General features: G+C 34.8%; 3 protein-coding genes across 15 annotated transcripts in view; 1 reads left to right on the top strand and 2 right to left on the bottom strand.

Annotated features, from left to right (window-relative positions):
* Window positions 1–19,424, bottom strand: part of LOC6648174 (calcium-activated potassium channel slowpoke) — a 51,170-nt gene extending 31,746 nt beyond the window's left edge. For 8 of the 13 annotated variants that reach the window (XM_015177306.3, XM_002070514.4, XM_015177305.3 and 5 more), the window contains exons 1-7: window positions 14,132–14,218; window positions 13,590–13,928; window positions 6,967–7,125; window positions 6,564–6,675; window positions 6,151–6,302; window positions 5,497–5,664; window positions 3,884–3,975 (exon numbers count right to left, since the gene is read on the bottom strand). In XM_015177306.3, coding sequence (XP_015032792.1) covers window positions 3,884–3,975; window positions 5,497–5,664; window positions 6,151–6,302; window positions 6,564–6,675; window positions 6,967–7,125; window positions 13,590–13,928; window positions 14,132–14,182 — 1,073 coding nt within the window. In that variant the 5' untranslated portion in view covers window positions 14,183–14,218. Of the gene's footprint in view, window positions 1–282; window positions 375–3,883; window positions 3,976–5,496; window positions 5,665–6,150; window positions 6,367–6,563; window positions 6,676–6,966; window positions 7,126–13,589; window positions 13,929–14,131; window positions 14,219–19,276 lie in introns of those variants that run through there. The other 5 variants (XM_015177307.3, XM_015177309.3, XM_023178480.2 and 2 more) reach the window with 4 other exon arrangements.
* A 3,051-nt stretch (window positions 19,425–22,475) lies between these two features.
* On the top strand, window positions 22,476–24,112 carry LOC6647910 (protoporphyrinogen oxidase). The gene has a single exon (XM_002070515.3). The coding sequence runs from the start codon at window positions 22,574–22,576 to the stop codon at window positions 24,011–24,013; it is 1,440 nt and encodes a 479-aa protein (XP_002070551.1). The 5' UTR covers window positions 22,476–22,573; the 3' UTR covers window positions 24,014–24,112.
* LOC6647911 (bolA-like protein DDB_G0274169) lies at window positions 24,026–24,684 on the bottom strand. Its single transcript, XM_002070516.4, has 2 exons — window positions 24,347–24,684; window positions 24,026–24,285 (listed from the first exon to the last, which is right to left on the bottom strand). The coding sequence occupies exons 1-2, from the start codon at window positions 24,632–24,634 to the stop codon at window positions 24,127–24,129; spliced, it is 447 nt and encodes a 148-aa protein (XP_002070552.2). The 5' UTR covers window positions 24,635–24,684; the 3' UTR covers window positions 24,026–24,126.
* Between the last annotated feature and the right edge of the window lie 70 nt (window positions 24,685–24,754).

Raw genomic sequence — 24,754 nt, 5'->3', positions numbered from 1 at the left:
AGAATAAATTATAAAGAAAAGAAAAATTAAAAGAATACTTTATTAAACCGATCTATAAACAAATGTTGTTGATCTTTTTTTTTTGAAGTTTAGTTGAGGAAAAAGTAAATAAGTATATGTAATTTACATTTATTTTGTCAATTGCTGCATTTTTTTTTTTTGGTTTGCTTTATAGACTTTTGTTATATTATATATTTTGAGGGAGAGTTTTTTCTTTGTGTTGGTTTTTGATTTTTTTTTTTGTTTTTTTTTAGCGGTACAGCCAGCAACGTGTTTGTGTACCTTTTTCTAGGATCCTTGCTATATGTTCCACCATATTTGCTTCTTTGGGCAGCCAGTTCAGTGATTTCTGGTATCCAACTAGCGAAAACGGCCTAAATTCAACAGCACACATACAATTTACATTTTATAATTAACACACATGTAGAAAGATGGAGAAAGTAGTAGTCAGAGATAGAGATAGAGAGAGAGAGTGAGAGACGGATAGATAGAGATCGAAAGGGAGAGAGATACATATAGAACGCATAAGCGAACGATGTGTCAAGATATTGTTAGGAGCTAGTTCCTAGAGAGAGAAAGAGACAGAGAGAGAGAAAGAAAGTTGGCCAACACTGATTGTGGTCTGTGGTGTATGTGTGAAGGAGGGCTGGGAGGAGGGTTAGGAATTGGTTTGGTAGGAAATTCAAAGGAAAAAAAACAATGCCAAAAACAAAATTGTTTAAACAACGATGACGATGTAGACTACGACGACCATGACGACGACGACGACGAGGACGAGGACGACGCAACGCAGAACTAGAAGTCAGTGCACTCACACACACACACATACAGAGTGAAGGAAGCCCCAACAAATCTCATTCAAGATGGACATTCATTCATGTTCGCATTCATACCCTCAATATCGACTCGATTCTCGACTTATTTACATTCACAACTCGGTGACAATTTATAGCAAATAATGTGCTTTACTTATTTACATACATTAATATATAATTGCACACAATCACACATTCATACGCTCATAGTTAATAAAGATTACTGCTAAAATTTACATTACTTTACAATAATTGTTAATTTTTATCTTAATATCCGTACATCCTCTGCCAGAATTTTTACTGTACTTGTTACTTATACCTATGTACTTAGTTATGTATGTATGTATAGTAGCTGCGACCCCTCAATACATACATATGTATGTATAAGAGTATATCTAATAATTTACAAAATTTACATTGGAATAGGGCTGCCTAGTCTTACAGTTTGCTGCGACCTCTAATATTCACACGGTGAATCGTCATAAGTGCTGATTATCTCTTTACATACATATACATATGTACATATGCATATATGTACAGATACGCTAAAAGTTATGCTATGAAATGTGTTCAGACCTAAGCAAGTTTATTACTTATGAGGACTTGGACGTTTAGTACGTTCAAAAAGGCGATCAAATGCGTTTCAAATGAATTGTGTGTCGATAAATAAAAACTTAAACTGGATCTTCGGTAGGTCACCGAATTCGAAAGACAATTTCCAATAAATGTAAGCCACGAACTTGATCAAAATAAAAGAATCTACAGCTTGATTTCAATCTTATGACAGATAAAAATGGTTAAGCCTTGTAACTAAAAACTTTGAAGGACTTTTTTAATATAATAAATAATTTAAAGTTTATAGATTTCTTATAAAAAGGCAATTTCTTTTGTAAAAAATATGCCTAATTGATATAAATAATCAGAGATTTATTTTTTACTGATGATATCTTTATAAACTTTGTTTGAGCTTAAATTTTTGGAAATTGTCTGTAATTAATAGGTATACAGATAAAAACAATTGAATATTAATGAGTTTAATGAAAATATGTAAGAAATAAAAACAATTTTGTAAAACTCTATGATAAAAACTATATGAGAGAACTGATTTAAGTGAATTTCAATTTACTTTTCTTTACTTTCTCTTTTTGTTTTTGTTTTTCTTTTTTTTTTTGCAATGCGTGACCGATGCTTTAACCTTAAAGTGAGACGTGTCTATTAACAACAATGCCTAAATAGTTAACAATTAAAAAAAATATATATAAATCTTTTGTTCTTTTAAAAATGTAAAATAAAAAGTAAGTTTAATGTATATTTATATTATATTTAAAAACCGTTAACTATTGCAAATTGGTAAAACGCATATCTTTGTTATTTATCGTGTTAATAGTACCAAACAAATAAAAAATGAAATAAAACATTATTGAGTATTTATAATATAATAAGTATGTATATATGTATGTGTTTTTAAGAAAAACGTTTAAAGCATGGCAAAAAATAATATAAAAATCAAATTTGCTGCTTTAACAAAATTTCATGTTCTTTCTGTTTTCAGTTGTTGTTGCTGTTGGTGTTATTTGTTGCTTCTGTTGTTGTTTTTTGTTGTTGTTCTTGTTGTATGCTTGCCTACAAATTGTTTAATGTACTCAAATATATTCATTTATATGTATAAACTCAATAAAACTGTTAAACGAAACAAATAAATCAAAGGCAAAATACAAAATACAAAAATCAACAGAAACTGAAACCTAAGTGAATTAGACATGAGAAACAACAACAAATAAAACAGAAAAGAAAATAGAAATAGGAAAACGAAAAATTTTAGCTTCTTATACATAAATAGATTTAAATGTATATGATTTTACAGTCTATTGACTGCGGCACACGTTGGCGCCCAATAAGAACAAAAATATACACAACCAAAAATAAAAAAAAAAAAAAACAAAAATAAAGTATATTACTTTATCAACAAATAGAACAATGTTGTACAAAATGTGAAAAATGCTAAAGAAATTTGTACGTTACTTTTATTACTTTACTTTTTTTTTGATGATTTATCAATAATTTGTTACGTTTTCAATCGATTTTTGGTTTTATTCATTGTATTTGTTTGATTATATATCAACTACATTGCATGATAGAAAAATTCAAATCCATTTTATACATGAAATTAAACGAGGTCAGGAAATAAAGTCATAAGTCATTATGCAAGGGAGGGGCAAAAATGGGTAACAGACTAAGTGAATAAATTCGATAATTCAATATCGATTTTAACTAGGCAGAGTACTAAAAAAAAACAGAAACATTAATGAATATAAATTGACTAGATGTCAGATGGCCCTCTTCTATAGAAGCGACTTTAAATGTTGGGTTCAGGAAGTTCATAATAAGAAAAAAAGTTGTGTTTTTTATACATTTGTTTTTGTTTTTTGTAGAAAAAAGGACACCTAGCATGAAATATACGATCTTTGGCTATGCCAAAGATAATTTATACCCTTACAAAATAATTTATTTCAAATTTCAATTAATTACTGTGCAAAATTGATTCTAAGCTATTAATTGACAATTGATTTACTAAGAAATTGTTATAGAAAGTTAATACATCATCAATAGGTTGAATTTGAAAAAAAAGTTAGCAAAAATACAAATACTAAAACCAATAACTAATTTTTAACCACTTTTGTTTCATTTAATTTCTAGGTCAAGAATATAGAGATAAATCTTTTCTTTGTAAACATCATAAGGGTATGGAAAATCTTTGCAAAATTTAAAGAGATTTTTTGGATTTGAATTAGCCTATAGAAAATTTGAATAGATTTTTTATTCACTATTATAGTTAAACTCCTATTGTTATTGGTTTTATGCTGAATATTACATATGTATATATATATGTAGGTATGTACATTTTGTGTACACATATATATTTATACGCATTTCATATTTGATTTATGTATGATTATTATTTTATATGCATATATAAATGTTGCTTGGTGTTGTTGTTGTTTTTTTTTTAATTTAAATTGAAATTTAGGTAATTTGTTTTTGTAGATATTGTGAATATTATAGACTACCTCTTTCCGTGTTCTCTTTTCAGTTCACCGCCATATTTATTGCCACTACCAACAAGTTCAATTATCTCCGGTATACTGCTGGCAAACATTGCCTAAAATACATATTTCAATTCATATACATAGCAAAAAGTTAACAAAATATACTTTTTTTTTTTACAATACAGTAATGAAATTGGTGATTGGGTGTAATTTAAGGGCCCCTTTGTTTTTTAGATATTATAGGTATATATAAATTTATATATATATATAAGTATGTATATATTGGTTTAGACCTAGAAGCGTTAAATATGCGGCAGCCAGCATTAAAAGCATGCAAAAATCCTATAAAAGTAAAGATATTCTTAATTTTTCTTGTTTTTCCCTTTGTTTTTTGAGGGGACAACCTTAACTTTGATATCTATATATAGTCGACCTATCTGAGACACTCTGATAACAATTTCTCTATGTGACTTTTGGTTTTTTCAAATCAAAGAAAACTTCCATATTTTCAAATATAAAATCAAAGAAAACAATTTGAAAGAAATCAATAAATAATAGACAACTGCATGCAAAAACTATATATATATATATATATGGAACTATATATATATTTAATGGTGTGGGTATTTCGTTTTTTTTTGTATTTGATTAAACAAAAAGAATTATGATCAGCACCAGGCATGAAAATGAAATATCTCAACTAATATGAGTGGATAAGTGCCAGCTAACTGGAGGCTGGGCCAATCAATACGTAAGATAACTAAAAGTTAGCTATCACTCTGAGTTTAGTTTAGTTACTGTATTAATATTTTGTATGTTGTTGGGTAGGTTTTTTGTGTGGGGTGTAAACCGTAAGAAACAAAATGCCTTAAGCGTTTGGTTTTTGTTTGTTGGGTGAATGAATAAGCTAACAAAACTTTTGATGAACGCAAATATTGATAATAGTATAAAGTAGTATATAGTACGAAACTGATTCGCAAAAAGTTAACTTTGTTTTTTTGTGGTGCAGCTGTAAGATCATTCTATGTATTTACATAATAATGGCATGTACTTAAATACATATGCAAATAGTTATCCAAAAAAATTAATATAATTTGTTTGCTAAAATATATATAGAGACATATAGAGAAATGAGAGACAGGCAGAGTTTGAGAGAGAGAGAGAGATAGAGACAGCGAGTGGGAGAGACAGAGAAATAAAGAGAGATATCGGGCTTGAGGTTGAAGGGGTTAAGGGAGATGGTCAACGCTAATAAAGTTCGATTTTAATTATCGAAAATTACACTGGCTACACTTTTATCTAAGCTAGTATTTTGTTATTGTTTTTTAAGTAATTATGTTTGTTATTTGGTTTGCTTGTACTCAAAAATATATTTTTTGTTCTACAAATAATTTTTCATATTAATCATTCACACAGTTCGAACACTTTGAGAACCCGCCGCCGGCTCCTAAACTTTCAATTTTTGGACAGAGGGAGAGAATCATTTGTATTTAATAATTATTTAACTAAAAGAAATGTTCGTTTGTGTTTTTCGTAATATTTTCTTTTTTTTTTTGTCCAAACTTTTTTGTTGTTTGGGTTTTGGACTTTTTTGTTTTTTTAATTGTTTGTTTTGGTGAAAAAATGGAACTTACCAAGCCGACAAGCAGAAAGAACACGAGAAATGTTCTTCCCAGTACAGTCTCACAGTAAACGTCACCATATCCTACCGTTGACATGGTCACAATTAGGAAATAGACACAGGTCCAATAGGATAAACGATGAGCATTATTAAAATCCAGCGGATCGCCAGAGTTCTCCAGCTAAATTTTAAGTAAATGCAAATTGCAATAATCGTAATGATTGAAACCATTGGACACATAACTTGGATAACTTGATCATCAATATAACGATCATTCACTTAATTATCATATCATAAGCATAAAGTGTAGCTAAATGCCTGTATTCCTCATTCTGTCTGTGAAAGAATGCCACAGGGCGTATACGTTATATATGATCTGGCTATTTACCACAAGCGGCATAAGCAATCACAGAAGAAAGTGAGGAATTCAGACTTGTACACTTTATGTTATGGAATAGTGCGTGTTTGTGTCTGTGTGTGCGTGTGTTAGTGTGAGTTTGTGTGTTTTGGGTGTAAGTGAGTGTGTATGATAGATAGTAAATAGAGATGAACGATTAAGTTTCTAATAATTGAGCATCTCTAGTGTTTAACTGATTGTTTGTGTCTGATATGGGTGAGATATGTTTGTTATATATGTGTGCGTGTGTGTGTGTGTGTATCTACATACCAGATGTATAATGCCCGCTGCTGTTAACCACACGGATATAAAAATTGATACTAGTTGAGCCAAGCGTATCGAGCTCGATGTTTTTAGTACATTTAAATATTGTAAAATATCTGGAACAGTCATGAGACGTAGCGCTCGAAGAAATCGAAGACCTGTTATATGCATATATAGATTGATACATTGGAGTTTTTGTATTGGAGTAAAGCACATTGCATGCATACAAATCGATCAGGATATCAAGGGTGTGTGTGTGCGTGTGTGATTGTTTTTTCACATGTGTGTGTTTGTCCTAGGACTTATTTAATAACAATTGAAACCGATTTGTATGCAGCGAATTAATGTAATTCTTTTTTTTGTTTAAGGAAGGAATTCCATTTTAATTTATAAATTTTTTTTTTTCTTTTTAAGCTTACCGATCCATGTTCGATCTAAATATATTGATACGAAGGACGGGGGTATTGTAAAATAATCTACAAAACTGTACATTTCTAACATAAACCAAAGCTTATCGGACGCCGCTATGAACTGTAAAAAGATTGATCAATGAAAGATAAAAAAAAAAAAAAACATATAAGGTATAAGAATTTTTGATCGAAACGAAGAGTGATGAATAGTTGAGAATTCAATAAGAATTCGTCTTAAAGAAAACGAGAAATTATAGCAATCATAGTTCAATACCAATTGGTTCCGTTCAACGAACAAAAAAAACCATCCAAAACGAAATCACAAATTAAATCAAATTAAAATCTTTAACCAATTGATAAGAACTGAAAGCCTTGTGTCTGTGTCTCGGAATTTGGTTTGCGTGTAACTTACTCGTATAAAAAAGTAAACCATAAAAAATATATTGAATGCGAGATCGATCTGTTGAGTAATGTTATTACTCCATTTTTGGCATCTTTCGACTTCTTCGCTAGATGCATCAACAAAGTATATAATGAGAGATGCAATGCTGAGTATAAATACGAGTACGACCTGTAAATAAACAAAAAAGAAATCGATTAGAATTAAATCTTGAAATATTGATGGAAACTAATCTTTAAATTTGCAATCAGATTTGGAAAGCTTTGATTTTTGAAACAATTAAAGTATTCATACGCTTGCCTTGCGTTTGTGTTTTACGAATAGATCAATTAATAATTTGCTGGTGTTTTATGGTTATCGTAAACTTTATAAATTGCTTTAATGTTTTGCAAAACCATTTCGAGCAATCCCCGTTCCATTGACTTGCACTTAACATCTGCCATAACCACTGGGCCTGCTCATTGAGTTTGTTGCCATAAATCATTCTCGTGTCAGATGACACCACATTTCCCACTTCCGATCACACACACACGTACATACATACATACATATACAGCAAACCAACACACACAAAAACAACAAGAAATTAAAAGCAGCAATTCGATTGTTCAAAAAAAGGATATGAACTCTGCAGTGTGTATATGTATGTACGTATATGTGGTAGAGTGCATTTTTAATTGCACTTCTTGGTAATTCGGACCCGGATTCGGGGTTGGACTCGGATTCGCTTACGGCTCATTTGATTCATGGGCCTCCAACGTCCGGCGACACTGCGGGCAATTAGTCGAGGCGCCCCATTGATAAATCTGCGGTAGTCATGAAAGTTTTACAAGGTAATTTCACATTCAGTTCCTTTTTAAAGTGTTGTCTGTATCCATGTGTGTTTTAAATGTCAGGGCTGCTTGCCAATAAATTTGTTGGCCAAAAGGCCGATTGAGGTAATTCAACTTGCACCGGCATTATATACTTGCTAGTATCTAGTTATATATGTACTTAATGCCATTGTAATTGTAATTGTTATAGCCATCGTTTCGTAATTATTCTGATAATCAAGCCAAAATATAAGAAATGAAGAAAAAGGAAAAGCTAATTTTGGCAAAAAGGCAGCACGCAAGGTTTTCCAACCTATTTACTTAGGGTCATAAATTGAAATGTCTTAGCTGGGGCCAAATTACTCATTCAAAGTATGCAAATTACATGGACTGAAATGTTTGTTGCTGTTGTTGTTGTTGTTGTTGTTGTTGTTCTTGCTGATGTTCCTCTTGCTGTTGCGCAACAAAAGTTTTAGCAGAGCTAAAAACTTTTCTCATATCAAAAGACTCAGACATGAATTTTTCAGTTTAGTTAATGTGCACAACTTTCTCATCTAGCATGAACATAGTTGATTGTTTGTCTAGGAGGAAAAGTTATAAGATTACGCATAAAACGACATCATGTTGACGGTGTTGACGTGTCAGCTCAACTGACACATTCATTAACTAGTTTGGCAACGATTTTGAAAGCTTAATTAAATTGACGTAAATGATTTTTGAACTCTCTGACGTCACTGGTCTGGGTGGTGTTCATCGACCAACGAAAGGTAATCACAATGCAGCAGCCAAGCTGACGATGGGCAACTTTGACGACATTGTCTGACGTGTCTAAGATAAAGTAACATTTTATGTATACGCCAAATGTATGTACGTATGTTTGTTCCAGTAAACTGGGTCAATCACTCGTCAGCAGCTGATGGCTGCTGGCTCAGCAATGTTGCAGGAGTGAAGCACTTAAGCGCGCCCCTTTGAAACTACTTACAAACTGCTTGCCATTCAAAAGTTCTTGCCCCACCAATGCGCGATGTTTCGGAGATGTGGGTCACGAAGCTAGAAAACACGTGTTTCATTCATTTTAAATTCTTCATTTTTTTCCACATTTTTTTTTTTGTTTTTGTATTATATTTTGCCAACTATTTATAAACATTGAAGTATTTTGCAAACCAAACACTTTCAACAACAAACCAGCAAAAGGCCAACAGTTTAATGGCCTTAACTACACTTCCGCTAAATGAAAACACTTTAAACATTCGCTCTTTCCCTGTCTCTTTTTTACTCACTCGCACCCTCTCGCTCTTTCGCTCTCACTTTATGGCGTGACCATATGCCATCGGATGTATTCGACACGCCCCCATGCGGTTGACTGGTCATAAATGCAGCTTTAAAGCCTTTTTCCCCAGACTTCCGCATTGAAGTTGCTGCAAGAATTTATTTAAGCCAATTAGCAAGATAGGCTGGCCACGTGTGCTAAGGTATGAGAGAAAAACACCAAACATAAAGAAATTAAGAGCCAGAATCAACTGAATTATAGGAAAACTTAACAAAATTCGTGTAAGTCTATGAAACAAGGTTTACCTTCCTTTAAAAAGAAGTGGGAAAATAGGTTAAGTCACATTGCTGACTGGTTGTCTAGTGAATCTGAACAGCTGTTCGAGTTACATAATGTAAATCAATGGCCAATTTTAAGACATACAAAAATTGTGCCACAATATACATATGTAATAAAGATTGATGGCTTCTTGCTTATATATTGACAATCTGTTTGTAAAGGTTTTTCTCCCAGACGTTTCACTTTCTATTTAATCGATATTTTCCAAAACCTTTTCCTTTTTTTTGCATTTTTCTTCAACCCAAAGTAACTCTTGGCGAATATTTTTCTTACTAATTTTGAATGATAATCACAATGACTTATAAAGATGGCAATTATCTATATAAAAGACCCTATGATAAAGGAGTGTCGTCATTAATAAGTTCTGGCGCCTTTATTTTTTGTATGTTTTGTATGTTTGTCTCTTTGTGGTTCATTAACTATAAGGCAATTATTTTAGATGAGGCGTTGGTTACACGCCTATGAGAAACCTTGTCCTTTGAACCTTTAAGTGAAATTACACTATCAAAAGATAAATGACCGAAGCGGCAAACAGATTGTGTAATATTCAAATGGCGAGCCATTTGTTTTGCCAACAAGAAAGAAAAAAGGGAAAAGCCGCATGCAAATGCCAAATGGTTTTCTGCGAAAGTGGCTACACTAAAAGAAAATTCCTTCAACTCGTATCAACCAATACTGTGCAATCTTGAATAAATTTTATTTATTATATGATTATTAGGTATAAACCTACTCTCTTTTTTTGTTTATTATACATACACACAAAAATGTACTTTTATGTTAAAGGCTATGCTAAGTTAAAGGATCGCATTATTTTTCAAATATAGGATGTCATCAAAGTTATCTCAATTTGACATTGCTCGATCAAATCAAAATGTAGTTAAAATTGGTAAATCATATAAACCAGTTGTGTTGGTAAATACGAATAATTGTCTCAATGACTTGGTAACACTTGATACTAAATAAACAAAGGGTATAACTTAGTCCGTTCATTCTTCGTTAACTTACAAAATTGACTTCAAAAGGGCTAAACCACATTGCTGAGATCAGGCTAGCCTAAACAACAAGAGGCAAATGCCGTTTGTCTGCCAAACAAGCAAATTGGCTGGCACTGCATGTATACATACATATATCAGTGAGTAAATAGTATGTATCTATGTAAATGTATCTATATATATATATATGCTTACATGTATTTGTTTCTGTATGTGTTAGCCAATAAACATTTACAAGCCCCTTTTTGCCTAGTACAACCCAGAAAGAAAAAAAACACAAAAAAAAGAAACAAAAAGAAAGAACGGTTGAAAGACTCCAAATGTGCGAGTTTCATCGATTTTCTGGGTTTGAGCTTTTTCAAGCATTTGGGTTAGCCTATCCTGCCATTTTCCTATATTATTTACTATTATTTCTTGTGGTTGTCCTTAGTCCCAAACCTCGCCCTCATTCCTTATAACTTTTCATACATGTATATGTAAATGGGAGGGAAACTTATACGTATATCTTTTGTAACGCCAGTTTCCCGTTATTAGCTGAAAGTTCTTTGTGCCATTTTTACTTTGGTGCTACTGCAAATAGGCAAAAACTATCGTCAACTTGGTTACAAAAGAGCGAAAATCAGTTCTTATTGTTGGCTTGTAGGCATCAGCAATGGTATTATTCGATTGTACGTACATAGATATCGTATGTATGTGTGTATATATGTTATACTTCTTGTTGATGGCAATGTGCCACACAGCAGCAATCCCAAATACACTCGAGTCTAGAGATGGCAACGTGATGCTTGACATTATTAAATAAACACATAATTTTATCATTCATCATTGTTGAAATTAAAATTTGTTATTAAGATATAAATACATCACATCTAAATATCCAAAATGGAAGGGCAATTATTACATATAAGAAGAGGTACGCACTTTCCTAATAACTTTTAAGAAAGTTCTTTCTTTTGGGGGAAATAAAAACTACTTTTACACATTCCTTCTCATCTCTAAGCGGCTCTAAATCGACTTCTGTTCATTGTTTTGTATGTACATGTTGTTGTTGTCGCTGCTGTCTAAATGCAGCATTGAACTGTCAAGTGGAATTGGAATAGATGTTCACCATTTGACCCCATGCAATCAGCAAAAGCAAAAAGACCAGACAATGCTATTGTCATTTCGTCCTTCTCTTTACTCTATGTCTCTATCTTCTTTAAAAGTCAGTGGGTGAGATTTGGCTAAGCTTTGCGTCCATCATACCACAGGCTTTGCATTTGAAATGAAAATCCTCTTCTAGATGAATGTATAATTGTGGATAGAAAACTGTTTATAATATAGTTAAGGTATTGAAAATTTTAATATTTTCATTGACATTTTTATCAGAAAGATAACATTTGGGCTAATTGGCTTTTGGGGAATGTCGGCAACTTCAATTATTTTCCATACACTTCATTTGAATCCCAAAACAAATCCATAGATTAAGTTTAAAGTTAACCTGCCTGTAATGCCATTTAATGGATGGGCAGCCAACAACCCGGCGTATGCTTAATATTTGAGCATAAAACTTATTTCCAGCGATTAAACAAACAGTTTAATGCCATGCCTACGCAACCACGCCTCCATTGTTAACACTTCCCTCTCAAACAAAGCAATTCCCTTAGCTCTACAAGTTTCCTAACGCCCAACCCCCTCCCTCAACACCATCCAACAAGCACTGTCCCCCAAACCATCCAACCTTGTGCATGTATTTAGTGTACATGGAAATGGCACATTTACTTTGCTGCTTCCGTTGTTGACATGCAATGGGTTCCAGTGAAACAAAAACAAAACCTCACAGCAAAATATGGCACACTAAAATATGAAACTAAGCAACAGCAGCAAGTAAATATGCCAACATACATATATATATAAATAAATATATCTTTACCACAAAATGTATGCATGTATATTAGACTATTTCTTTGTTATACAAAAATGTTTTCTTTTTATGAATTTTACTGATTGCCGTATCTAAAGTAAAACCTTAAAATTGCCGACTTAAATGCGCCGACACAGGAGGAATTAAAGTTTCCAAATAATATCACTCATACGACATGTTGCTCATAAAGAACATATGTCACCAAACAATATTGTGACTAGTCAGTAGCAAATTAATTAAAACTGTGGAATGTTTGTTTCGTTTTTAAATAGAAACAAAAAAGGTTTTCATTGTTCAAATTTCTAATCTCATTTAAGAATAGAATATGTCTATTGAAAATATGTATCATTCTATTCATAAAACTTGGCAGTGATATGGAAACTAAATGTTTTATTAGGCTCTCAACAATTCCTACTGGTCTTGGCATAAAAAAACGAGACCATTATATTTTATTTATGGTATAGACATACGCATGCGATAGGTAGTTTGTTCTTCCTTGGCTTGTGCAAACTAATTAAAAGTAATAATATCTTGTAGTTATTGCATTTTGATGGCATTTACTTTGTTTCTGAACTTTGGCCAGCTGCAACCAATAGACATGACAGGGACAGGACACGTCATCGTCAACATCATTTCGTTTGAACAAGAACAATATAGGTTCTTCCTACTACCACTACTGCTGTTGTTGTCGTTGTTGTTGTTGTTACCAAGTCAACAAGAAGCAAGCAAACTTTGGAATTAATTATTCATTCGCATATGAGTTGAAATTTGAACATGTGTGTGCAAATAAATGATTAGAAACTTGTACAGTGGGAAAGTCTAGGAGCCTAAATGGTTTATTTATCATTGAAATCCCCTAAGCTAAGGTTGGACACGTTTTTTCAATATTCAAACAATCAACATTTCAAGAATAATTGACTTTTATATAATGTATACGATTCCGTTTACAAAACAGACTTGGTATGGCATGCCAAACATTTTAAGAGTAAACAAATTTAGTTTTTGCAATTCATAAATCATTTAATCAAAATGAAACTATTTAAATTTCTATGTAAACACATTTGTGGAGCAAATAAAATGAACAAATGGACTAAAATGTGAAAATTTTGACCATTGAAATAAACCAATAGATCTCTATGGCGGAAAAAAAATTAAATTTAGAGCAGAAACTTGTTACTCATAATCCCTTGACACAAAAAATATAATTTATACTCATCATATCAACATGGCTTATTAGCTACATGTTGTTTATAAGAGACAGTCTTATTTATATAAATATTTCTTCTATATATCTATTTGTTTAGTTTTGTAGCACTTACCAAAATTCGACCAGTTGTTGTTTGACCCGAGATAAGTTCTCCAGCCCAGTCTTTTGCTTCTGTCATAAATGTTCCCTCGAACTCCTGTTTGTTGCGCGACGCCTTCTGCTCCTTTTGTTTGGGATCGTTGGGTCCCAGATCCGGCTCCTTGCGGCAACATATGAAGGCAAATGCACGCCATAATAGCACAATAAGCAGGCCAGCAAGGAATGTAAAGATGCTGGATAACAGAAAGCACCAATATTTTCGAACTTTGAGACAATCATCGGCATCGAATGGTGAATCTGTTGGATCATCGGCCAATGATTCGACAGTGCTTTGATCACACCCCGACATTCCCTGCAAAATTATGTATGTTAAATAAGTGATTAGTACAAATTTGATTGAAAAAAATCAATTTGCATAGTTCTCTATGTGTGTATATACGTATACTTCTTATATATAGGGATGTATGTGTGTTTATTTAAGCAATTTATATACATACAAGTATGCATGTGTCTTTTAAATGTATGTATGTATATGTATGTATGTAGTTTTCTTACATTTGTCAATGTACTGGTGAAATTTGTGCCGATCAAATCGTTATTTGCCATTTTTGCTGTTTACATTGCGACACTCACACACACACTCAAGCCAACAACAACACACATAGAAAGTGTATACAAAAAAAAAAAAAATATTATTATTATTTTTGCTGATTTTCAGTGGCTTTTGGCTTTCAAGTGCATACGAGTAAACGCTGGCCCCAGATAAATTTTGTACATGACGCGAAAGCCAAACGGAACGAAAAACTTGGCCCGCCTTTTTATATAAATAGCTTCAAACAAAATCTGTTATTTTTAAAGTGATCTCGACACGCACGCAGAGACACATAGCACACACGAGAGATGACAAAAAAAACAAAAACACAACAACACACACCAAAAAAAAATGACGATAATAATGCTTATCCCCTTGCCGACAAACTATAATAGAATTTTCTTCATCCACTTGGCAATATGTGTGTGTTGGTGTGTGTGTGTGTGTTGGGGTTGGTGGCAATTGATCAATCTGCAAACTGGATTATTTACTTTCGGGCCATTAAATTCATTAAACTCACGAAAAGGCCAATGCACTGCACTCACTCACTCACAGTAAATGAATCATTCTATATGTAGCTAGATTTTCATCAAATACATATATGTATATTTACATTTGTATAGATTTTTCTTTCTATATATATATATACAATATATTATTATTATTATTAATATTCCATTATGTATATATGTATCTGCACTTGTCACAAACGCTGCGCGACACGCATAGAAAGCATAAAGGAGGCCTTCTCCCTTAGACACACACAGACGCACACGCACACGGACGCACACAATCACACGAGTCGGACCGGAGCGGTATTTGAGGAATTAAAAGGAGGCAACGAACGAACCGCACAACAGGCGCCTACTAACCAACTGAACGAGCCAATTTCAAAGTGCGACAGCCGAGCCAACGATTACATTGGCTATCTCCTGCCAACTGTGGAGAGACCCAAAGAGCCTCTAACACCCACTCTCTCTCTCTCTCTCTATTGCTCTCAATCGCTCTCTTTCTCTCTCGCTATTAGAAAGTCTTCGCGTTGAATGTCTATGTGGCTGACCGCGAATATTATCAAGGCAGGCGACAAACTTGAATTTAATTAAAAGGCTAAAAAGGAAAATGGAAAATAAAGAAAATTGATTTATAGAGTTTTCAATAAGGTATCCATAATTGAAATACTCTTTCTCATAGAATTTATATTCATATATGTAAACAAGTTTTAAAGTTAGTCTACCTTTTTAGCCAGCCATATACATTCAATAAGACATCTCAGGCTATCATAATATTTCAAAAATCTCAATTAATGAACATATTTTTAAAAGGTATATAGATAACCTCTGTTTCTATCCAAACGTTATCAAGTTCACCCAATTTACTCTTAATAGGCCTTTCTTTAAATTGAACTATTTCACACTGAAATATTACTTTCAAGTTCTAGTTCTACATTTGATTTTAACTTATAGATTAGATTAGATATTTGGATATATTTGGCAAAGTTATGGCAAGTAAATGACCAATGTTGTATACCCTATCGGAAAAGGGCATATTTGAACATATAATAGAGCTGTTCGTATTTGTGTAAGTGTGTTTGTGTGTACATACGTATATGAGTTGCTAGCAATGAATTATTGTTACAACAAGAAGAACAGCAACAAACAACAACAACAACATCAGCAGCAGCAACAGCAGGGCAAATATATATATATGTATATATATATATATAAATAAATAAATTATGAGTTTTGTTATTGTTGTTGTAGTTTTTTTGTCTCTCTTTTGAATGCTCTATACAGAAGCACACACCAACACAAAAACAAACACATTTTGCATTCCTTTTTGTAAGCTGACGGACGGGCCCCGGGCAACACACAACGTAGGAGGGCAGTAGCCACAGCAGCAGCAGCAGCAGCAACGACAGCAACGGCAATGGCAGTAAAAGAAGCAGCAACAGCAGGTTGCTCGATGGGTTGGTGGGTAGGTGCAGGTTAGGTTAACGGTAAAGTTAACGCTAACTCAGCCTAGTCACGCCATGTTGCCAGTTAACTGTCGTTTCATAATTTACGCGCTTTGTTTGCTATTTCCTGCGGGTAAGCACAGACGCAGGCTTCAGTAGCTTCAGTTGGCTGGCTAGGCTAGGTCCTAGAAACAAAACAAGCTGCCCCAGTTTGTGTCACACACTGACAGACACACACACACACACACACAAATACTACATACTAGTAAAAGTATACTACATAGTTCCACATTTGGATTCCGATAATTGCTCATCATCATCACCACGATAGTCGACGACGACAATGTGGACGTTGACGTTGTCGCTGGCTGTGTGCATTTTATATTTAGTTTATTTTTATACATCAAGTACTTATATTTTTGATTTGGCTTCAAAAGTTTTTTATTTCACACACTTCATTGCATTTGTGCCCAATTATTAAATACGCAAATTGTGAAAATTGTTATTCAATTCAGATTATTTTTAAAGCTGTCATTAACCTTGAGAATTGCATCAAACATAAAAATAAGTATAGGTATATAAATAAACACATTATATGTAGGTATAATGTACGAAATTATCGTACTTTTAAATTTATTCGATTTATATATGTCAAAGGTGGGCAATGGCAATGCAAAATGCTTTTCAATGCAATGAAATACTCTATTTAAATTTCGTTGATCATCAAATAACTTTATATCATAATAACTATGATTATATTACGAATTAGTTTATGGTGGATGTTTACGCATTAGTTAATGTATGATCGAAACCTTTTAAAAGACGCCTTAGAGGCTTTAATAATTGGTTTAAATATAAAAAGACTTTGACGTGTAGCCTACATTTGGAGTTTCTAAAAAACAACGCATATTTAATTTGTAAAAAATGAAAACTTTATCATTTGGTCTATATAAATTATCTAAAGACATCTTCTGTTTATATAAATTTATATTTTTAGCAATCGACAATAGAAATATTATATAAAGCATTAAAGATTTAACCGAATTCTGGAAACGTTACGAAATGAAATAAGAAAGTTTTCAAGTGAAGTCGCTTGAAAAAGTCGTGAATTTGCAAAAAGAGTAGATAAATAAGCTCCATTTAAAAACATATATAAATCACAGATTTTTATCGATACATATATGTATATGCATTAAAAATAGTTACATATATATTTACAAAAAAAAACATTACCTAAATGGACCATAAATATTTGTCAACAATTTCAATATTTCATTACTATTCTTATCTATTTGAGGTTCAATTTTAATTTATATTTTATTTAAATTTATAAAAACAAAATGTGTTTTCACTGTTTGTCTGAGTTAAGGCTTAATAAAATAAATATGTTATTGCTGTAGAGCTTAATTTTAAAAGTTTAATTTAATGGTTCCACCCAAACATTTCCACATATTTACCAAACTAATGCAGCCTTTCTTTAGTTTACATTTTCATTGCATTTATAATGAATTTCATAAACTTTTGGCTTTGGTCTACATTAAAATTAGTTTGTTTGTTGATGAGGTGTGTTAACTGGTCTTAAGATACTGCACAACGACACCGACTGTGACTACGATTGCGACTAATGAGTTGTTAGCCCCGAGGTGGGTGTTAGATAGCAAACGATATAAATTATGCCCCAAGAGTTGAGCCTAAAGTCTATTTCAGCTGTCAGTTGTAAACGCAGTCGGCGTCGTCATCGACGTCGTTGTTGTTGCTGTTGTCATTGTGGCCGTTCTAACGAATGGTTGGGGATAGCAATCAAAATTGGATGAAGTCACACAGCAGTCGTTCGACTTGATAATAATTTACATTGCGAACTATTGATTTTGTGTGAATATAAGTGGGGCGGATGGTGCTGGACTGAATGGGTGACTGAGTGAAAGTGTGAGTGTTGTAGGCATTTAGGGGTATCGACGTCTATACGCCGCGGCGTAGGCGTTGGCGTGTGTGTGTGTGTGTCTGTGTGATTGTGGGCAAGCCCCTGACCAGATATCTTGACGCATGTCCGTCAAAATGAAAGAACGGCATAGGCAAAGAGACAAAAGAAACAACAGAGACTGACACAGGCGACGGAGCTGACAAATACCCTTCGACTTTCTGAACAATTTATGGATCGCACTTGGCCCCACTGATTGTCAACGTTGATTGCTGTGACCATTTCTTGGCGGTGCGTCGCAACTTGGCCAATGTCCACTATTCTTTAGACCAAGGCCAAAGGGCTTATGCCATCGTTCACAAGCGACGACGACGACGACGACGACGGCGACGACGGCGACGACGGCGACGGCGACGGCGACTTTTACACTCGCTACTGCACTTGCTGCCCGTTGCGGTTTTCTTTCTCAAGTTGGCAAAGGTCACGCGAGTCATTTTATTATTGGTATGTGGTAGGTGAAATATGTATGTACAGAATGAATAGAATCGCCCATTTGCTCAATGAAGCGTATATTTAGTTCGTAATTTGACAATGTGTCCAACACTTTATCGCATCCCAATTAAATAAATTGTATAAGCCAGGACCTTGGAGTCCATTCAATACTGAATTGAAATTTAAACCAAGAATACGTCATGAATAAATTAAAAATTCATCTAAATACAACATTGTGCCAGTGGGTCTAATATAATAACATTAAAAAAGTTTTTACTACCTTTTGCTACTGGATATGGAAAATGGAAGAAGAAGAAGAATTGTTTTGACCTCTTTTTTTTTTGGCAACATTAAAAGGAAATGTGTGACCCATGGGAAATTAACAAAAGCCTAAAAATTCTTCCGAGTTTTAACTAAGAAGATCTATATACATAATATGTATGTATGAATATGTTTGCATAAATAAATCATAGTTAAAAACAGATTTTTACCTATTTAAGACATTTTCTTTGCATTCGAAAACATTTATATTTACACAAATATCAAAAGAAGTGAATATACCTATGATGTGATAACGATAATTGATGACAATTTATAGCCATTTTACATAAACCTCATGATATATATGTTAGGTATTAGATAGCCATGATATTACCAAAAGGTTTTTGTCAGTTTTCTAAGTAGCAAGTTGTACAATAATGGCAAGACAACGTAAGAGAGACATCACATCAAGTAAGGTTTTACCTTGGGTGAGATGGGCGGATAGAACGGTGGCAGTTCATGACAATTTGGACACCAGCTGGCCATATTTGTAGTCTGCCCTTCTTTTTTCCAATTAGTAATGCAATCGTCGTTGTAGTTCTGCTTCTAGTGGTTCTAGTGGTGGAAATGGTGTTGGTTTTGGTGGTTCTTGTTGTTATTGTTGTGGTTGTGTTGTTTTTGGATTCCGTTTTCATATTTCGTTTTCTTTAAATTCATTGTGAAGTTCAAAAGGTGGTTTCATTGTGGTGGTGGTTGTTTTGGTGCATTAGATATAGTGTGGGTGGTGTTGGTTCTTGGAGAGTGTGGTGTGGTGTGTGTGTGTGGGTGGGTGTGTGTGATGCATTTGTTGGGGCATTAACTGCTGCTGGTACTCACCTAGTACAGGCTAAACCACCGAGGCAGGGCTCCAGGGCTGCCAACATTCACACGTTCAAATCGCACATCAATGTATAGACGACGATTTGTTGCTGTTGTTTAAATGAAGTTGCTTTTCTTAAAGTTGTATCTGGGTTTTGGATTGATTTTTATTTTATTTTTGTGGGCCCCGTGGAATTGATGGGTTTTTTTTTTTTTATTAGACACTTTTTGGCTTGTAATTCATATTTATTTTATTTGTAGGATCAGTTAACTTGACTTGGTTGTTTTAATTAAATTTCTAGTTGTTGTTGCTTTAGAATACCATTTACATATATGTATATCAGCTTTATTTCATTGTGCGCTTTTCTTTTATATATATATAATTATATTTTTAGTTATTTTGATCGAATAGTTGAAATTAATTTGGAATTGATATTATGCACATCATTTTTGTATTATATTTCCGTATATTTTTTTCTCTTTCTTTTTGTATATTAATGCTGTTGAAGAAAAATTTAAATTTGTTGTTTTTTTTTTTAGTTTTTTGTAATAGAAATTACTTTTATTTGATTTTCATTTTGGTGTCCTATTTCCCTTTACTTTGAGGTGGCCAGAAACAACAATGCGGTCATGTAAATAAATAAATAAAGACGCGAAACAAACTTCAAAGCAAATCCAACATCGAGAATACTCTCTTTCTTCTCTCTCTCTCTCTCTGGGATTTCTCAACGGACATTTTTCGTTGGCGCATGGCTCTTGAGTAAAGTCCGAAAAATGTTTTCCGAAAGCGTGAAGCTTTTCAATATCTTACATTTTTAGCACAAATCATGCTGGTTAACCGTTAGCTTAACCATTAAACATAAAAAAAAAATACATATATATGAAAAATATGCAATAAAAAAATTCAAATTTTTTTTCAACGATTTGTAATTAATTAATTCCTTGTTAAAAATTTCTAAGGGAATTACTTTGGTTTTGGACGCAAACAATGAACGTTAGCTGCAGCAGATCCTGCTGCTGTTGACCTGTCGTTCAAACGGAAACACAGTGCCCTAATTTTTAACCACGTCCTTACACACACACACACACACGCGTGCATACAAACATGCACACACATAAGCACACATTTATAAATAGACGAAGTATAAACAGCAAAAATGTTGCATTCTCATAATTAAAATAACTAATCTGGTGACACAATTTCTGTCGAAGCACGCCAACTGCAATTAGTTACACAGTTGCCAGGGCGAATCGTCTGTGTGTGTGTGTGTGCGTGCATATTTGCGTGTATTGTATTGTAAGTGCGTGTATGTGTGTGTGTATGTTGAAATGTAAACATAGGTTTGTCCTGGTTGCTCCTGGAATTTGGGCTTAATTTCTTTGTAGGTATCTACTCCTTGACACACACACACATATACAGAGAGAGACACACACACACACGCACATACGCAGGCTCGGGCCAGTGACTGACTGACACACATATACCATCAAACGCGCCCACGAACATACACGGAGACGGTCATAACGAGTTGGGAAACAACAAAAATAACATTGACGATGACAACGAACGCGCGCGCGAACTGTAAACGGATGACACAACGGCGGGCGACGGGGGCGGTTCCAGGACGAAGGCGAACGAGCAAACGAACGATACAACTGTATCTCCGGCCTGGTCCATCGACTTTATCAACATCATCGTGTCGTCCGTTCGTTCGTTAGGAACTCTATATGAACATTTCCCACTGTGTGTGTGAATGTGAATTTGTATGTGTGTGTGTGCTCGTTTTGGTGCGTAGAAGAGAAAAAAAATGAAACTGACTTAGTGTACCGCATCTATGTACATGTCCCTAAGTATGTATGTGTATAAAAAATCTCGTAAAATTTTTCACAGCAGGAAAATAAAATGAAAGTTTCATTTCACTTTGGTTTTCACTTTTTGTAACAATTTTCCTTCAATTTTTTTTTAAATTGTATGCCACTTTAATTTAATTTCCTCTCTATACATATGTACATACATATGTATATGTATGTATGTGCCACACACGCACACATATACCATGAAATTTTTCCACAGCCACCTAGAAAATCTGCATATTTTTCCACCATTTAATGGATTTTTTCATTCAATAATTCGTGGGGCAATTTGCAAAAATTTTTCACTTTCCTCAATGTCCGACTGTGTGTATGTGTGTCCGTTCGTTTGTCTGTTTGTGTGTCTATATTAAAGGCAGTTCTTTTTTTTTTCTTTTTTGTATTCCTTCTGCTTTACACTCCTCACACACACGTACACCGCGAACGCGTTAGAAGGCACTTGCCAAGACCAACCTTTCTCGTCAACAGCGTATACAATTCTGTGCGCTGTGAACTCGATTGACTCGCAGCTTGGCAATTGGAAGCTTGCCTCTAAGCTTTTTCGGAGTGCTAGGGCTAGGATTCTACTTCCGTTCATTGAAACTGGCGCCAAAAATCATCCATTCACAGTGACTGTGAGTTCCGCATATATGGTTTGCTTGGCCACCGTTGCGTATACGTAATCAAATATTTCACAGCTGTTGGCCTCGTTTACGTACCACATGCGAAAAAAAACGTAAAAATGTATACTTTTAAGAACAGAGTTTTAGGTTTCTATTTGATTTTTAATTAAAATTAACGTTTTTTCTTTGATTAAGTTAAAGTTTTAAATCGATTAGTTTAAGTCCATGTAAAGTATTGCATACTTATTAGGTATCTACTCATTTTTAAGAGCACCTTAATAAACAAAATGATGAAGCAAATTCAAGATGGTTGGGCGAATTCCGGCTGGGGCGAATTAAAAAAAAAAAACAAAAACAAATATTTTTCGTAATAAATGACAGTGTAAAATTTCAGGCATTAATTAATTAATTAAAGACACATAAACAAAAGCCGACTCCCGGAATCACTATGACGACGGCCGTTCTGGGCGGCGGCATCAGCGGCCTCTCCGCCGGCTATTACCTGTTGCGGCGATTCGGAAAACCACTGACCATCTATGAAGCCTCGCCTCGAGTGGGCGGCTGGATACGTTCCGAGACTCACAAGGATCGAGGATTCTTGTTTGAAAGCGGTCCAAGAACCATACGTCCCGTGGGACTGCCTGGAGCAAATACTATGGAAATTGTGGAGCAATTAAATCTGCCGGTTAGGGCTATACCACGATCTCATGTGGCTGCCAAGAATCGAATGCTATATGCCAAGGGGCAAGTGTGCATGTTGCCCAATAGTCCCATGGGATTGTTTGGCACAAAGCCGCCGTTCAGCCAACCACTGTACAAAGCCTTTATCCATGATCTTCTGGCTAAATCAACATTAGCCAAGCATGGAGATGAGTCGATCTATAGTTTTGCTGAACGGCGCTTTGGTAAGGAGATAGCAGACTATGCCATCAGCCCTATGATTTGTGGCATTTGTGCCGGCGATGCTCGAGAGATAAGCGTTCGGTTCCTTATGGACGGCCTGTTCGAGAAGGAGCAGAAATACGGAGGCGTTTTAAAGGGTTTGTTCTATGCGCGTTACAAGGAGAAAAATTCAACCAAACCAGGCATATTCGCCCAAGAGCAGACAAAGATGTACCTTCAATCGAAGCAGGAGAAGTGGGCCATGTATGGCATGGATGGGGGATTGGAGCAACTGCCACGAGCATTACGCAAATACCTTGGCGAAAATGATGTCAATGTGCAGTTATCCAATCCGTGTCGAAATCTAACGTTCAGTGACAATGGAGTGCGACTCAGCCTGAGGGATGCAGATCTGCCGGTCGATCATGTGATAAGTTCGCTTCCTGCATATCGCCTGGCGGCCCTGGTGAAGCAGCAGCATCCATCTCTGTCCGCTCAACTGCTGGATATTCCCTATGTAGATGTCGTGGTGGTGAATATACAGTTTGAAGGTAACAATCTGCTCAAACAAAACGGTTTTGGTCTGCTCGTTCCACCCTGCGAACAATTACCCGTTTTGGGTGTAATCTTTGATAGCTGCTGTTTTGACATGGACGGGAATACAATTCTTACGGTGATGATGGGTGGTCGGTGGTTTGATCAATGGTTCAGTGATCAGCCCAGTCCCAAGAAGCTGCTCGACACGGCATTGCGTTATGTACGTCAAATACTGGAGATCAAGGAGGATCCCAAATTCTGCCGAGTGCATACGCATCACAAATGTATTCCCCAGTATACAGTGGGCCATAAGCATCGCGTTGCAAACATACGGAAATACATTAAGACCTATAAGCTGCCATTGTCTCTGTGTGGTGCTGCCTTTGACGGTGTTGGAATCAACGATGTCATCCTTTCGGCCCGCCGACAAGTCGAGGCCCTACCCCAGTCATTTTCCCATCCCACTTAAAACTCTGTTATGTATTATTAGCCTGGTGTTTTCTATTTTGTGATTGAGATGAAATCTGTTGCCTTTTGTATATATAAACATTCCTATAAATTCCGTCTAGTCCACTCTCCTCCTCATTTGCCGTGCCCCCCCAGACAGGGCGGACTTGTCGCCGGTTGTTGTTCGGGTTCCCATTGTTTTGGTGTTTTAGTCTCAATGGATAAGGCATGCATGAACTCAAACCCGGCTGCATTGAGGGCATTTTTAACCGTATCATTGACCAAGCGGTGGCGCTGGAACAACATGCATATGAGTGATCCATGTAATACAATAAAAAATGACAACTCTTCTTACCTTAATTAAGGTCAGATCATTGAACTTATCAGATACGACAAATACTCTAAAGTGGGATTCGGATCTTTTGGGGACATTGTGCATGGGTGATTCGTTGATAACCTCCAGGTGAACCGGCTTCAGCTCCGTTTGCAGAGCCTTTCTCATCGCCGCCTCAATGGGTGGATACTGTGCCTCCTGCGACATGGTTGCCCGGGAATAGATAATGCCTGGAGTGTTGCTTGTAGAAAGAACTTGATTCAACTTCTTTAATCCTCCAGCAAGGCGGCAAATGGCCAAATTATACATTGTTCCAGTATGCTTCTCGCACAGCTGTTAACAAACTGACAATTACATAAAAACTAGTGTTGCCAGATCTCGGTTAATCGGTAATGGAAAAATCTATCGAATATTCAAATGATGGGCAAA

Source organism: Drosophila willistoni, chromosome 3R (assembly GCF_018902025.1).
Source record: "Drosophila willistoni isolate 14030-0811.24 chromosome 3R, UCI_dwil_1.1, whole genome shotgun sequence".
Classification (NCBI taxonomy): domain Eukaryota; kingdom Metazoa; phylum Arthropoda; class Insecta; order Diptera; family Drosophilidae; genus Drosophila; species Drosophila willistoni.
The sequence above is the reverse complement of the archived record's forward strand: the minus strand, read 5'-3'. Positions and strand labels throughout refer to the sequence as shown.